This window comes from Penicillium hispanicum (genome assembly GCF_028827665.1).
Source record: "Penicillium hispanicum strain IBT 35686 chromosome Unknown utg000006l_segment0_segment0, whole genome shotgun sequence".
Lineage (NCBI taxonomy): Eukaryota > Fungi > Ascomycota > Eurotiomycetes > Eurotiales > Aspergillaceae > Penicillium > Penicillium hispanicum.
Genome location: NW_026623198.1, coordinates 126,807 through 141,991, shown reverse-complemented (window position 1 = coordinate 141,991; position 15,185 = coordinate 126,807). Strand labels below are relative to the sequence as shown.

Genomic DNA, 15,185 nt, shown 5'->3' with positions numbered 1-15,185 from the left:
GATCACACTCGTTGAATTTTCGGGGCCTGCATATTTGCGCGCAAAGGCGGAGCGCAACCGGGTTCCACGCCGGCCCACGCAAGGAGGCTGTCAGAACGGCCCAACCGTCGGGATTCGCATTACAACAATGACCCGCTCTTGCCGCAAGAAACGAAAATTCTCGTGGGACACAGATTCTTCCGGGACAAGTGACCGACCCGTCGCCACCCTGGACATGTCATGGGTGGTGCGGACCAAGCGCGGATGCCAGGGGGATAGCACGGAACTGGTGTCTGCAGGACGACTGTGCTACGCATAGTTGACCGCATGAGGACTGCAGTATGACCAGCTTACAACAGCACTTCTATCTATCTTCGCATAGTCGCATGACGATTTGTCTCTGGCAAGGCACTCGAGGACACCGAAGTTGTCGATGCAAAGGTTGCCTTACGAGCGCGACTTGGATATCCGTCCATCGCCGACGGTGACCAGAATTGAGAAGAGAGCTAATTTATCCCTATAGCAAGCAAATCGTCTATACTGCGAGTGTGTAATATGCAGAATGGACCGCCATCGATTGCCATATGCTGCGAGCATTCCTATGGGGTCAAGTCGAGAATCCAACAGCTTACTTTGATCCTTCTGGTGTTTGATGGAACGGAAGACCCGACTGGATACTGCGACAGGTATAAGCATTACTCTGCAAGTTAGATAGTATCGCTAATGTCAACAACTGCTGATTAGACTATCGTGGTCAGGAGTGTAATTCAGTGGAGAAAGAGCAGGCCCTTACACCGCAAGGCAGCCCATCTACAGATAGGCTGCACTTCGGCACAAGCTCTAATTATGACGAGTCCTCAGATGGATTTGACAATCCCCGGGGAATTAGGACTCTGACTAGAATAAGTCCTTCCTTCTATCCTGCAATATATTCCACCTACGACAGTGGAAAGAAGTTCTAGAAGACCATCATGCGGATCAACATAATTCAAGCCAGGTCCATCCATCCATCAATGAATCAACAGGCAATTCGCCTTGATGCATTGATAGTGATGAGTTCATTGCCTAGAGTATTTCCCGACCTATTGCATCGGTCCACCGCAGTCGCCGTCCTCGCCGTCGACAGAGCAATGGACTCGCCCATATAAAAGAAACCATAGAAAGAACAAGCAAAAAGAGGAAACCGAAAGAATGGCGGGTCGACCCGCCCGTGTCTCTAGATCCCCACATAGCCTCATCGCCGCTCATGACTCAAATCGGAGTGCAGGCGTCAGATCAGGAGGACAGTCGCGAACTCCCCCAAATGCACTTACACTCATTTGCACCTCGGGGGGTCAGGGGGCACCTGACTAGCCTATTTAGGAAGGGGAGGTGCACTCGGGAAAGTTTCATACTACTCCTATCTAGGATAGGCGCAAATTACGTTCACACAAATATCAGATTGTCTTTGAAACAGGAGAGAGCTCAGTTGGAAGAAGAGGTATAAGTCTCTTCTAGATATCTAGCTAAGTGCATCATGGCCGACCAACCGACTATTCGCCTCGCAACTCCGGAGGGTGAGTGACGCCCTGTCCCTTATGCGCTCCTGCATTCCACGCGTCTTGGTGATCTGCGTGTGCCCCGCTACTGACACTCGATAGATGTCCCGCTCATCCTCCAGTTCATTCGGGAACTCGCCGACTACGAAAAGGCCCTTCACGAAGTCGAAGCCACCGAGGAATCACTGCTCGCTACTCTCTCCTTCCCTGATACCCCGCCGAGGCGTGGCGCGGTTTACACGGCTCTCATCACCCCTCCATCCACACCTGATGGCCCCACGCCCATCCCCGTCGGTATGGCGCTCTTCTTCTACAACTACTCGACCTGGCGCTCGGCGCCGGGGATCTACCTGGAGGATCTCTACGTGCAGCCTAGCGCCCGCGGTCATGGGTATGGCTTCAAGCTGCTTAAGTACCTGGCGAAGCAGGTACTCGAGGTGCGTGGCCGGCGGCTGGAGTGGAGTGTGCTCAAGTGGAACGAGCCCAGTATTCGGTTCTATGAGCAAGTTGGGGCGAAGGGGATGGAGGAGTGGATGAAGATGATGGTAGAGGGCGACGCCTTGAACAAGCTGGCGGAGGGGGTTTGATTGCATTGGACCTCTGGATCCAGCACGACGTGGCGCATCAATTGAACGTCCAAATCCCGGCCTCGGTGTGCGTCGAGTCGCACGGAATAAGACAGACCTGATGCCTGGTACTCTCACAAACCGGGATTCATTAACGCGCCGGGGAAAGGCCCAGGGCAGAGTGGTTCCACGGATTGACTCGTGGTGGCTCATATGGCAGGCCCTACCTGATACGCCAATCAACCAAACATGAGGACCTGTCGAACTAAATTGTCCTATCGAATGAAATGACTTTGAATGCTGGGGAGCCCGACTGCCGCCAATGGTTCTAGATCGGCAACAGGTCGTAGTTCTGATAAACTCGCTGTCCTCTGGGGACTTGCAACCACTTCAAATCGGGCGCCTGCAGCAGAGACAATTTGACGGTGACTTTCTCTAATATGGGATCCGATGCCGCGAATGAACTGTGAAACACGGCCACCGAGTTCCTGGGTCAGAAAAGTACCGAGATGTAGGTAGCGAAGATATATCTCCCCTGCCCTTCACCAGCGACATTCGACCAAATGCCCACCATGGACTGCCTGGCTTCGATCGTTAGTCTTTTGCTCTCTCTCGTAAACCTCTCTTCGCTTCTCCCCCTGCGTGGCCAGCCGCTGCAACTACGGTACCCGGGCGGAGAATGGATCATGCCAGGGACAACACTGAACACACTAGGTGCGTGGACCTGCTGGTGTTCTTCTGGTCAGAGCATGTTCTCATACACGGAGCAGACACGGGTATGATTCCAGAGATCAGCAGCATTGGTTTGAACTGCCATAGACGTTACATCGTTGTCTTCCTCGACCTCGATGTGACGATCCCCGACACCGGCATCGAGACTGTCGTCCTACACTGGTATCAGCCCGATCTCGTCTTCAATTGCACACCGCACCATCCGCCTGCCTGGCTTCTCCCTGACGGAGATCTCGTTTCACCCTCTGAGGCGCCGTATATTGCACCCCAGCCTCCGCCGACCTCACACCACCGGTATCTCTATCTGCTCTTCGTGCAACCGGAGGGCTACCAATTTCCCAAATGTTTCTCTCACATCCCGCCCAAGACCGTCGAGGCACGCGGCGGGTTTGACATTCGGCAGTTCATGGATGCAGCCGGGCTAGACCAACCAGTCGCCCTCAATTATTTCTTCGCCCGAAAGGATGTCCCGGAGGGTGAGAAGCCACCAGTGCTCCCCAGTGCGACCACGACGTCATTCCGAACAGTGTCGTGTACCCCGGCGCCGACGAGCGTGCAAGTCCGAGAGCATCGGAGTTAACGGGCTCTGTCGCGAGGCGAGACTCCGAGACGTCCGCATGTTATGTGCGCAGATGTACCGAGTCAATGGGGAAAGGTCGCCCAGGGTGAATAAATACCTTAAGTCTTGTCAATGTGAAACGATCCAGAAGGCGCATTCTTGCCACCGAGATGCTCTGGAGGCGACGAGGATGGGCTGGAGTCGCTGATAAATTGTATCGGTCCAGGCAAGGCTGGCCCCTGCATAGAACGCACGAATGTAAGCCGAGCCGGTCAAATATCATTGCGTCCGCTCCCTGATTGCCCATAGCGACGTCGCGACTGTATTCCCTGGATTGCCATCGCGATGGATCGAAAGGATCAGACCCAGCTAGCTCGCCCGACGGCGCGAAAGCCTCTGCTTCGCGTTCGCACGGGTTGTATTACATGCAGGTAACTGGTGCATATCTTTCTCGCGTCGCAACGCTCCCGCATTGACGTCGGCGCAGGATTCGCAAGGTCAAGTGTGATGAGTCGCGTCCGTCTTGTACAAGATGCACCTCGACGGGCCGCAAGTGCGATGGATACATGACCGCGCCGAAATCCACCGTCACGTATATTCGGCCAGCGCATCTCCCCAGCATCGATCGTCTCTCGCTGCGAAGTCTGGAATTCTACCATCAGACCGTCGCCCCCGTGCTCTCGACCCCGTCGGGCCGGTCTTTCTGGATGAATGAGGTCGCGCAGTTGACTCATTCGGAGCCGGCTGCGATGCATGCGGTGATTGCAATCAGCGCCTTGTATGAACAGATGAACCCGGGGTCGAGGACGTCGCGACCAGCGTATGATGCCGCGTTTCATCTCCGCCATTACAACATCGCGATCAAGCAGATCTCCGCCATCAAAGCACCGCGGCCCGATCAGATCCACGTCCTGCTCATGGTCTGCATCATGTTTACGCGGATAGAATTCCTGCGCGGGCAAAAGGACGAAGCTCTCGCGCATCTGCGCCACGGAATCACCATCTTGAACTCCTACGCCCCGAACTCTCGACTCGCGAGCATCTTCCGCCATCTTAGCCTTAACACTCTCTTTACCAACCCTTCTGTCAACAAGGATCTGCCGATGATCATCAGTGGCGGATGCCCTTATGCCTATGCCCCATTCGAATCACTGGGCCAAGCAGAGCAGTCTCTGGATTGCTTGCAATATCACTCGCTTCGATTGTCTCACATCAGAGACCAGCATCGACAAGCTCCTTCCATCGCACCGAAATATCCCCGCACAATGCTGTCTTTGGAGCAAAAGGTAGCATCCACAATTGACGGTTGGAATCGGACATTTGCAAGTGGCGAAGAGCACAGCCAGAAGAGAGATGAAATCCTGCTGCCACCCCCAGCACCAGTAGATTATCCGCGATCGGTGAACGAACTACAAAAGAAGTTCAACATTGCCCTTGATGACTGGACCACGTCCTTTCAGAAGCTCAAGGGCAAGCGAGACGACCACAAGAATGAAAGCCTGGCAAGAATCCTGGAGATGCGATGGTTGGTCTCCAAGATCTGGGCGCTGTGCTGCCTGCAGGATGAATCGGTGTACGAGACGCAGGTGGATAAGTTCGAGCGCATTGTCGAGATTGCCAGCCAGCCATTACCTGCGCATGACCTGCTTTGGTGGGAGAACCCCAGGTTCATGTTTGAAACCGGGTATGCGCCGCAGCTCTACTTTGTCGTTCAGAACTGTCGGAAGCTGCCCATCCGCCTCAAAGCATTGTCACTGATGTACCATGAGCCTCGGGAGGGTGAGATGATGTGGAATTCAGTGCTCATGTACGACCTCGGGCGGCAGACGATTGAAGCTGACCACGGGATCCAGCTGCGATCCAAGAAGACGCAGCCGGTGACCATACAAGACGGGTGCACTCCTTTAAAGGTGACGAGCTATTGGCCGTGGGGCTTTACAAATGCGGAATCCGAGTGAGGGTATGTTGGTAGACGAACTGCACGGATCTTACTTTATGATGGCTATGAGTCTGCATGTATGGTGTATTATAGGAATTGGGTAGGGAGCTATTGGTCTTGCTGCAACGGATATTCTACGTATAATGCCTGGATTGACTTATTTTCCGTTTCTTGAAAGTATTCAAACCTGGCAGGATTCGTTGTGGTCATATCGCAAGGGCATCTGACAGGCCTGTTGGTGGTCATTATGATACAAAACGTCTTGTAGGCTCTCGTGTCCTCGTGGAAATGCCAACTTAAATATGTGCTTTGCGGCAGCACTCGGCGTCGGCCAGCCGCGAGGATCCATTTTTGCTGGACGGCACGTCAATGGAAGGGTTGGCCACGAAGAAGTCCGCAGGGCGGATCATAAGCTGAAATATTTCCACAGGCCTAAGCAACGAATTAGCAATGCCCGCAAAGATCAGGTCCCAGGGTCGGTTTCACTTACATTACCGGCCAGTCTTCCACACGCGGGTTGTGTGTGATGCCGAATGAGTTCCAGACAACTACGTCGGTATCTGCGACAGAGTCACCGCGGCGCACAGCGTCCGCGACGCCATCGATCTCGAGCTGACTTTGCAAGGTATACCGCCCACCTGCATACAGCTCACCGTCGCGGTGCTTGGTGACCCAGACGTGATGCTGGGCGAATTGAGCACGGCGAGCCTGCACCGATTCTGGGTCGGCTAGCAACATCTGTGTGGGCAGGGGAACGAATTTGTAACCGACCACATTGCCACTAATTGGGTTAATCTTGTGAGGGTTAATCATCTTGATCGTCCGGTTGTGCTCCGGAGCAGCATCAATCCAAGAAGCCCGCTCGACAGTGTTCTTGGTGACTTGGTAGAAGTTGCCGTGAGGGTTGGTGACGGCGTTCATTGCAACAGGGTGAGACTCCTCCACGACGACGGAGTTGTTGGGACCGTCAATCGCAGGATCGATGCGCACATTGAAGATGTGCTGGTGGTTCTGGGCGAGGACGCCGCCACTGACGACGTTGCCATATTCGCTGACCTTGCCGGCATCAATGTTGACAACATTCAGAATACCGGTGGCGCGGGCCTCTACCGTGATGCCGCCAGATTGGTCAAATTTGTATGCAAAAATATACTCGTAGTTGGCGAGAGTGATGATGAACTGCACCACGAATTCTCGGTTGCGAGTGACCACTGCCCGGCCAGTGCGCCAGTTGGAATGCTTCCAGCCGATCCCGTTGTCCTGCTCGTGGATGCAGATGGCATTGGGCAGCTTCTGGGCCGTCCCATCGGGGCCGGTGATCACGGCGTCGAGATATTTAATCACACCCAGGCAATCACATCCCAGGGAGAGGTTATTCGCCATGTTACCGCCGCCCCCATCACCGAAATCAAACGCTTGCTTGCGGTGGAATGGAGGCCGGGGATCGGCATATGGCACGGTCTATGGGAGGTCAGGAACGGTTGAATACGGTGTACGGCGAGGACAGGGGACTTACCATCTCGCTGACTGCCAGTCGATGCATCACGCTGCGCCCATCGTACCAAACATCGTGGATCGTGGCACCCTCGCGCGGGTTGAAGGCGACACGGAAGCGCCACCTCTGCCACTCGACGAGCGATTCATCGGTGACACGGAAAGAAGGTCCCTCGGGCTGCACCACGTTCAACGGCTTGAGGTCCTGGCGAGTGCCATTAGGAAGCAGCTCCGGTACATACTCGGAGGGCTTGCAATGGCTAATGATATCCCGGTTGAAGGTCTGCTCGCGTAGACCATCTCCCTTACCACCGGTGGCGGGTCGGTCGACGCGAATGATCTCCTGCGTGAGGGCATCCATCACCGGGATGACGGGCAGGGGGAAGGAGTAGAAGTTCGAGTCTGCGTTGCCTGATCGCTTATCCTGGGCAAAGCAGAGACCCTGGAAGAAGCGTCGGTTTTCATCTGTACAGTCCGGACCGCCATACGGCCATGGCTCGATCACCACCTCAAAGCCTTCTGGGAGGTCGAATTCCGACAAGGCTTGCTGGAACAAGGGAGAGTTCATACACCGTTCGACCAGCACATCGAATTCGCTCAAGGTTAGACTCGCATGATGCTGCTTGCCCACCACAACATGCTTGACTCGCGATCGAGACTCCACGTCGATCACGGACTCCTGGAACTGGGGGATCCGGTCGGCGCCAATCACGTCGTACTGGCACAGCGCCAGGCGAGGTGGATGGGGAGTAGTCGGGCTCAAACGGCCGGCGTGTTCCAGGGCCAGGAATTCTAGCAGCTGGGCTTTGGGAGGTTCCTGGAGGTAGATCTCACGGAAATCAATGACCGTGTTGGGGTGAGCGGCCTTGACGAGATCGCGCGCCAAGTTGGTCTCCGCTTCGGAGAGGATGGCGAGAGGGTGAGGCATGCTCCTGGATTAAAAGCCAAGTCTGGGACGACCGACTGCCCAGTCCGATGAGAGTCAAGCGGCTTTTGTAGTCGCAGGAATCGCAGGCGCACTTCCATGTATGAAGAGTCAACCGGCAGGTCGTTTTCTATCAACGGTCGGAATGCTCGGAATCGGTATTGGCTTTCCGACGCCTTTTGTTTGATAACTACGGCATCATTGCGAGGGCTTGCGCACCATCTCTAGCCATGGAATAGAGATGGATCGATTCGAAAATGCCCCCGGAATCCCCCAAGGCACCCACTGGCCGTCAGACATCAGTGTACTAACAATTCATTTATATGACTTTGGATTGACGACATGGATTATCGAGTGCCGTACCGGGGCGATGGGGTCTACTCGACATGTTCCGGACGCATTCCGAGGCTGGCTGGCAACATGCCGGGAATGCGGGAAAGATTCGAAGTTGATGGAGCGAGATCATAGTTATGTATAGACTCGATGGCTGGAGTGACACACTGATAGAAAAACCCAGTCTTTTCAACAGTAACCACCCGAGAAACTCTGTCATTTCCGCGCTGCTGAACATCAGATATGGCCTTTGATCACCGATTTCCCCTTGGGCTATATATGAGCTGTCCCTATGACTCGTAGAGTCTGCGCACAAATGTAAGCCCTCTAGAGTCGCCTGATAGAGATTCTCTCGTGCGGGTGCACTGATGGGCGCCGCATCTGATGCCGATAATTCATGAACCAATATGAACCATGGGAGTAAAATGACGATATTGGAAGGATACAATCATTCAGAATGCACGTTGAAATCTCTGGCGGTCGAAAGTGAAGAGTACAAAGGAGAAAGAAAGAAGAAAGTAAACATTCCCGGATTCTCCAAGTCCGAACAACTCCGGAGCAACGCGGGCCGGATCCGAGGGCGACCGTGTTCGGATCCGAAGCATCGCGGGAAGTTCAAGCCTCACCTTCTTCCACGCAACGATGGGGCGCCTGACGACTTGCGGTGATGGAGATGCCAGATCGCTCGAGTGAGTTCTATAAAGACTGTGCTGCTGCCAGGCCAAAATGGGTTCAATCTCATTCTCACCACCACTACACATCACTTCAGCCGCCACGATCCCAACCACATTGAGAACCGAACCTCTTCTATTCACTGTTCAAAATGACATCCAACCACGTCGCGATCATTGGCGCTGGCCTTTCCGGGTTGACATTAGCCCTTACGCTTCACAAGCAATCCATTCCGTGCACCATCTATGAATCCCGCCATGCCTCGCTCGACATTGGCGGCGCCATCATGCTCTCTCCCAACGCCCTCCGCGTTCTCGACGCAGTCGGTGTCTATGAGAAGATCAAACCGCATGGCTTCGATTTCACCAGACTACACTTCTACACTGACAAGCCGCTCGACTCGTACGAGTTTGGAGACCGCCAGAAGTACCAGTACGATGGATTACGCATCTATCGGTACGAGTTGATCGATGCGCTCCTGGCCACCTTGAAGGAGAGGAACATCTCCATTCAGTACGAAAAGAAATTCAGTCACGTCATCTCTGAGACAGAGACAGGTGTCACCTGGGGATTCGAAGACGGCACTACGGGCCATGCTGCCTGTCTAGTTGGCGCCGATGGCATCCACTCCCGAGTGCGAAAGTATCTCTATCCCGACCTGGAGCCGCGGTTCACCAATGCTGTCGGTGTCACCGCGGCTGTGCCAACCGCCCAGCTCCGGATCCCGGACATGTATCAAATGCCCCTGACCCTCATGAACCCCAAACACGGCGCCTTCGTCATCGCGCCCCAACTTGCCGATGGATCAGAGGTCTTGATCGGCAGGCAGAAGCGTGCGGACCAGCTAGACCGCGAGGGCTGGAACAAATTGCTCAACGACAAGCAGTGGTGTGTGGACTTTCTGCGCCAGGGATCGGAAGACTTCCCCGAGATCGTGCAGTCGGCTGTCTCGAATATCCCCTTGAACAAGATCAACATGTGGCCGTTCTACGTGGTGCCCAAGCTCGACACCTGGGCTTCCAAACACTCCCGCGTCGTCATTCTTGGTGATGCCGCCCATGCCATTCCCCCCACTGCCGGTCAAGGTGTCAATCAAGCATTCGAGGATGTGTACACATACGCGTTGGTTCTGTCCAAGTGTCAGCAGCACAACCTGGAGCGTGGTCTGAAGGTCTGGCAGCAAGGCCGACAAGAGCGAGTGGACAGAGTACTGGATCTGAACAAGGAGATTGATGCCCGGCGTTTGCCGAAAGATCCAAGCTCCGCATCTTCGGGAGTGGAAAGCAAGGAGTTTGATCTGGCCTGGCTCTACAGTCCCGATTTTGATGAGATGGTGGAAGAATGGCTTCGAGATGTTGTCTAATTTCACTATTAGTGGAACATGATTTTTGGGGGAAACCGGCTTTCTTTATCTAGTGATTATTATAGCGCACTTTCTTCATTCGAGTATAGCACTGCTGAGCACCATTCCTTAATAGCTACTTCTGGTTACGTAGCTACAAATGTAGATCCATGTGTGTATAGAGCAATAGCTAACAACGAAGCTGAATGCCAAAATAGATGAGCCTGGCTCCCGAATGGCCTCCATTTTGAACCAATTATAGGTGCTTTAGCTACTTCAAGCCAATCAAAATGGTTAGATTCCCACGGGTATTTGAGTAATAAAGGTTTTGGGGTTTGGGATTTTGGACTTGCTCAGTCAGGGAAGAATAAGCGTATTTGAAGTCACTGAAATTTTTTAAAGTAGGACCAATCACAGACTACTAAGTATATGAGTATTAAACATCAACCAATCGACAAGTCGAAACAAAAAGAGGCTAGCAGATGCACCGGACACGCTCATTCCAATCTAAAGCCCTGAAGCAGCCCTGGGCCTGTCTCAACGTCGCACACGAGTCAAATAGGTGATGACCAGAACCATGGTGAAGTTAAAGGCAATGAAACCAATGAAGACACCCACATCTCGCCCTCGTGTAGCGAAGTCATAGTCATATTGCTTGTACTAGAGATACAGTCAGCCTTGATCTGCGTGGGAATATGTTATCACAGGAAGAATACTCACGTAAGATTCACCATTCTTGTACGGACAATATTCGCAGCTTGACGTCGAATTTGGGTTGCCCAGGAATCCCGTGGCGCCGTCAAGGAAAGACACAGCGTAGTCATAGCACGTTGTGTTGCTTGGGGGTTCAAAGATAGACAATTCTGATCGGTCACACCGGAGCTTGAGGCCATTCAGAACATCCGTCACTACACCCTGGCTCATGTAGAACAGGGGCGAAACCTTGTAGTACCACCGCCAGCCGGTCGGAGTCACAGGCTTTGGAGATAGTGTACCGGCAAAGGTGTTGCAAAACATGAAAAAGAAGCCGTTAGATGTGAGAGCTGCTTCGACGGTAGGCATGGAAGAGGCGCAGAGCTGTGCCAGACTCGTCGCAAAGACTGCAAAGAGCTCGTACATCAAGAAGCTGTAACCCGCCCGGTCAGACGAATGGAAATACCCCACAGAGAAATACCATATCAGCCAATAGAAGAGCGAGGTTATGAAAGCATACGGCAGCTCGACCAGGATGGCGGAGAGGACCATGGCTAGCCAGTTATAGGTCATGCTCTCGCGTTCACGGTGCTCGAAGATGTCTCTCAGTGTGACGAACCGTGGTTGGACTTGCAAACCGAGTGCTGGGCCGACGATGAGCGACATAAAAGCCGAGAAGACACGATTGTAGGCACCACGCTGTGTGTTAGCCGAGTTCAGGTATGTCAAGCCATTCAACAGCGCATTGCCAATATTCAACCACAGCTTGGCAGAGGCATAGTCCGGAGCTCGCCAGTAGAACAGCCATGTGCGTCTAAGCAGAACGAGCATTTGTGTGTGAAATGGGGCTGCATGCAGAGACTGGGACTCGTTGTCCAAGCCCGTGGAGAAATGGGAAGACGGAAGTGCTTCGTTGTCAAACTTCTTGGATAGCTGGCTCTGCTTCCACATAGCAGGCCAGTCAGTTTGAACATCCCGGCGCTTGCCAGCTCCAATCACATCCAGGAAGTACTCAGCGGGATTCTCGTCTGGCCGGCATGAACGGTCATGTTGCTCGAAGTATGCAGTGGCTAGTTTGCAATTCTCCCCAAGCGGGCCATCATAAACCAACTGTCCGCCCCGGGCCAGCAGATAAAGTTCGTCGAAAATATGCATCAACTCAGCCGCTGGCTGATGGATTGTGCAGACGATTGCCTGTCCAGAATCGGCCAATTGTCTCAAAAGTTGGATGATCGCATATGCCGACTGTCCATCTAGCCCGGAAGTTGGCTCGTCCAAGAACAAGATCTCTGGTCGAGCGGCCATCTCCACTCCAATGCTGACCTTCTTGCGTTGCTCGAGATTGAGGCCAGCACCAGGAGTTCCAATCAAAGCGTCGGCAATAGAGTCCATGCCCAGCAAGTGGATGACTTCTTCAACGTAGGCATTCTTCTCCTGGACGGAGACCTCTCGTGGGCGACGGAGCAAGGCAGTCATTTCCAGGGCCTCGCGTACGCTCTGAGTGGGAAGATGAATATCTTGCTGCTGGACGTATCCCATATGACGGTTAAACGATTTGGGCAGCAGCTGTCCGTTGAGTGCTAGAGTGCCCGTTAAGGACCCAGACTTGGAACGGCCAGCCAATGCGTTCAACAAGGTTGTTTTGCCTGCACCAGAAACACCCATCAAAGCTTTCATTTGACCACTGCTCACGGATCCGTTTAGTTCGTTCAAGAGTCGTTTCTGTCCATCTTTGGAATTCACATCAAGGCTGAGGGACCTCCAGGTCAAAGTTCGAGGGTTCCGCTCAAGGGTTGTGCTGCGGATGGCCTTTTGGGATGGAGCTTCCACGGGGGGTACATTGAGATCTGCCGCACCATTCTCAGGATCGGATGATTTCGTTCCTGAAGGGAGTTTGTTGAAGTTGACGCCGCGGTAGAAGACGGTTGCTAGGCGGCCTGCCGGTTGCTTGAGTCTTTCCATGCCAATCCTGTCGAGCACAGGTTAGTCAGACTAGTCATTTTGAACCCAGTATTATCACATTGGTGACTCACGATGATACTAGGGTGAAAGCGATAAAGAATGCAATGTTGATGCCCAGATCCCGCCAGAGGTGAGACTGCTCAAAGCCGTACTGCGCTTTGATATACGCAGCACCAGACAGCATCTTCTGCCCAGGCTGGGAGCCAACCACTGCGCAAACTTGGTTGGCAAGAGTTTGGTATCGTGGACCAGAGGGAACCAAATCTGAGGAGCTGCATTCGTAGCTCAGACTTGCGAACTCGTTGATCATGACGGACTCGAAACTGTAATGCAGTGGCTAAATAGTGTGTTAGCAGAAAGAACTGGTTCACGAATGATTTGGAGAGGGTAGCACGAACGTTCAAGTAGCGGAGCCAGCCCAACCAGACTTGCATCTGAGGAGTTGGCACGTATAGCCCTGTGTAAAGGACGTACATGTTGAAAAAGATGCCGACTGGCAGAACGGCGCGATGCATGTTGGATGAGAACACCGCCACCGACCGGAAAAACATCGATAGAGCCAGATGTTCGATATACACAACCACAAACCAAGTGAAGAAGTTCCCCGGGGTCCGTTGGAAGCCCGTCAAGAAATAAAGAGGAATGTTCCAGCATATCACAAAGATCTTCCAGACTATGTCCGTCATTGCGAGACTGAACCCATAAGCCATTGGTCGGTAGAGACGGTAGCGTTTGTGTTTAAGGACAAGGGGTCGTTGGGCGAATGTGTTGCGGAACTCTGCCATTGCTTGCAGAGCTGGAACGAGAACCGAATAGAATAATGCCGATGCAAAAATGAACAGTGAACCCGTGGTGCGAGTTTGGTTGCGGAACAATGTGCCCAGAATGAGACTTTGTACAACAATGCATATCGCTTCAACCACCAAGGCGTTATAGTTGCTCCGGATGATTCGTACTTGTCGCATAGTGCAATAGGCAATCTGTTGATAGAGGGGCAAGGCATATTCCTCGACCTTGCTCGACAGCTCCACCTGAGGCACAGTCTTTGCCTTTTGAACGGCGGATTGTAGCTCTTCAAAGTGGACGCTACGCTGGAATGCGCTTTGGAACTCGTCGGATGTGCGTGGCACCTTGTTCTTGTAGGCATCATGGACATGGCGAACCTCAGGATTGGCCGACATGGAGCTTAGGAAGTCGGAAGTAGTGGTGGCGGATGGGCACTCAAATCCCAACCCTTGGAAGTATGCCTTTGCGTCGGGGATGGTGCCATAGAAGATTTGGCGCCCTCCATTGATGACGACGACCTTGTCAAAGTAAGGCATAATGGCATCACTGCCTTGGTAGATGCTCATGGCGGTCACACACTGGCTTTGCAGTGTCCATTCGCGCATCATTTCCATAAACTCAATGGTTGTGGAGGAATCCAAGCCAAGAGTTGGGTTGTCCAGAGCAATGAGCCTGATAACAAGAATTAGCGCTTCATTCCCCAGTAAGATAAAATTAAGAAACGCTGCTCACTTTGCACATGTTGCCAGTGCTTCAGCCAAAGAAACTCTGCGCCTTTCTCCTCCGCTCACCCCACGGACGTAAGCGTCGCCAACGTAGGTGTTCAGGACATGGCTCAGACCGACGAGCTGGGCCAAATCTTGGACCATCTTGTCCACTTGCGCAGCTGTTGGCTTCGGTCCACAACGTGCCCGAATAGCAAAGCGCAGTGTCTCCATAACGGTCAAGGTGGGGAAATGATCGTCCGATTCGCCTGCATTTCATCAGTAAATTCATGAGCAATAGAGATTAAAGTGCGATCCATACCACAGAACGCCACGTCTTGAGGATTTTGGGCGATAATGTCTGCCATTGAACGTCCGCCCAGGGTTAATTCTCCTTCGACGCTCTTGTATTCGTCATGCATGCCTGCCAGCATCTTCAGAAATGTAGTGCAGCCACTCCCCGGCTTTCCAATAACGAGGACCATTTCTCCGGGCTGGATTGCAGCAGAGAACTCGTGGAGAATGGGCCTGGAAGAGGGGGTATGAAGCCGATTCTGAATAGGGCTTAGTATTCCAAAGGCTGATTTGGCGGCTGACATGACAGTCGGCGCCGGTAAGGACTGGATTGTGCGGGTTAGCTTTGACTTTCTGATCGTTATCCGATCATGTTTGACTTACACCAGTGCCCGAGCCTTGGACAGTGAGATGATCCATAACAACACCCGCTGGTGGGTCATTGTTGTCCGATCGGGATGCTAAGAAGCGCTTGACAGTCAGGGCGATAGGCTCAATCGCCAACCTTGATGATTCGTCGGATAGCGATCCAGTATGAGAGGATGGGTTTTCCTTCAGAGTTGTTCGGCCACGGTCGCTGGCATCGTGGTCCAGAGAAGATGTCTCTTGGTGCTTCTCCATCATGATAATAATGATGGTCGTGACTTGCGAAGCTGGAGGTGATGTG

The 15,185-nt window shown here is 53.1% G+C and overlaps 7 protein-coding genes across 7 annotated transcripts; 5 read left to right on the top strand and 2 right to left on the bottom strand.

Annotated features, from left to right (window-relative positions):
* Positions 1–127: 127 nt before the first annotated feature.
* On the top strand, positions 128–477 carry N7459_006399 (uncharacterized protein; the record flags this gene model as incomplete). Its single annotated transcript, XM_056945567.1, has 2 exons — positions 128–268; positions 388–477. The coding sequence occupies 2 exons, from the start codon at positions 128–130 to the stop codon at positions 475–477; spliced, it is 231 nt and encodes a 76-aa protein (XP_056797566.1).
* Positions 478–1,495: 1,018 nt separating this feature from the next.
* On the top strand, positions 1,496–2,104 carry N7459_006398 (GNAT family N-acetyltransferase; the record flags this gene model as incomplete). The annotated part of the gene is made up of 2 exons (XM_056945566.1): positions 1,496–1,535; positions 1,620–2,104. The coding sequence occupies 2 exons, from the start codon at positions 1,496–1,498 to the stop codon at positions 2,102–2,104; spliced, it is 525 nt and encodes a 174-aa protein (XP_056797565.1).
* Positions 2,105–2,655: 551 nt separating this feature from the next.
* Positions 2,656–3,395, top strand: N7459_006397 (YbhB/YbcL family Raf kinase inhibitor-like protein; the record flags this gene model as incomplete). The annotated part of the gene is made up of 2 exons (XM_056945565.1): positions 2,656–2,797; positions 2,854–3,395. 2 exons carry the CDS (start codon positions 2,656–2,658, stop codon positions 3,393–3,395), a joined length of 684 nt encoding a protein of 227 aa, XP_056797564.1.
* A 324-nt stretch (positions 3,396–3,719) lies between these two features.
* On the top strand, positions 3,720–5,332 carry N7459_006396 (Zn(II)2Cys6 transcription factor domain-containing protein; the record flags this gene model as incomplete). The annotated part of the gene is made up of 2 exons (XM_056945564.1): positions 3,720–3,805; positions 3,862–5,332. The coding sequence occupies 2 exons, from the start codon at positions 3,720–3,722 to the stop codon at positions 5,330–5,332; spliced, it is 1,557 nt and encodes a 518-aa protein (XP_056797563.1).
* Positions 5,333–5,609: 277 nt separating this feature from the next.
* N7459_006395 (putative copper amine oxidase) lies at positions 5,610–7,735 on the bottom strand (the record flags this gene model as incomplete). Its single annotated transcript, XM_056945563.1, has 3 exons — positions 5,610–5,745; positions 5,804–6,774; positions 6,830–7,735. 3 exons carry the CDS (start codon positions 7,733–7,735, stop codon positions 5,610–5,612), a joined length of 2,013 nt encoding a protein of 670 aa, XP_056797562.1.
* Positions 7,736–8,888: 1,153 nt separating this feature from the next.
* N7459_006394 (FAD-dependent oxidoreductase) lies at positions 8,889–10,100 on the top strand (the record flags this gene model as incomplete). Its single annotated transcript, XM_056945562.1, has 1 exon — positions 8,889–10,100. One exon carries the CDS (start codon positions 8,889–8,891, stop codon positions 10,098–10,100), a length of 1,212 nt encoding a protein of 403 aa, XP_056797561.1.
* A 516-nt stretch (positions 10,101–10,616) lies between these two features.
* On the bottom strand, positions 10,617–15,139 carry N7459_006393 (ABC transporter; the record flags this gene model as incomplete). The annotated part of the gene is made up of 7 exons (XM_056945561.1): positions 10,617–10,739; positions 10,800–12,741; positions 12,806–13,071; positions 13,133–14,192; positions 14,253–14,493; positions 14,547–14,844; positions 14,903–15,139. The coding sequence occupies 7 exons, from the start codon at positions 15,137–15,139 to the stop codon at positions 10,617–10,619; spliced, it is 4,167 nt and encodes a 1,388-aa protein (XP_056797560.1).
* Between the last annotated feature and the right edge of the window lie 46 nt (positions 15,140–15,185).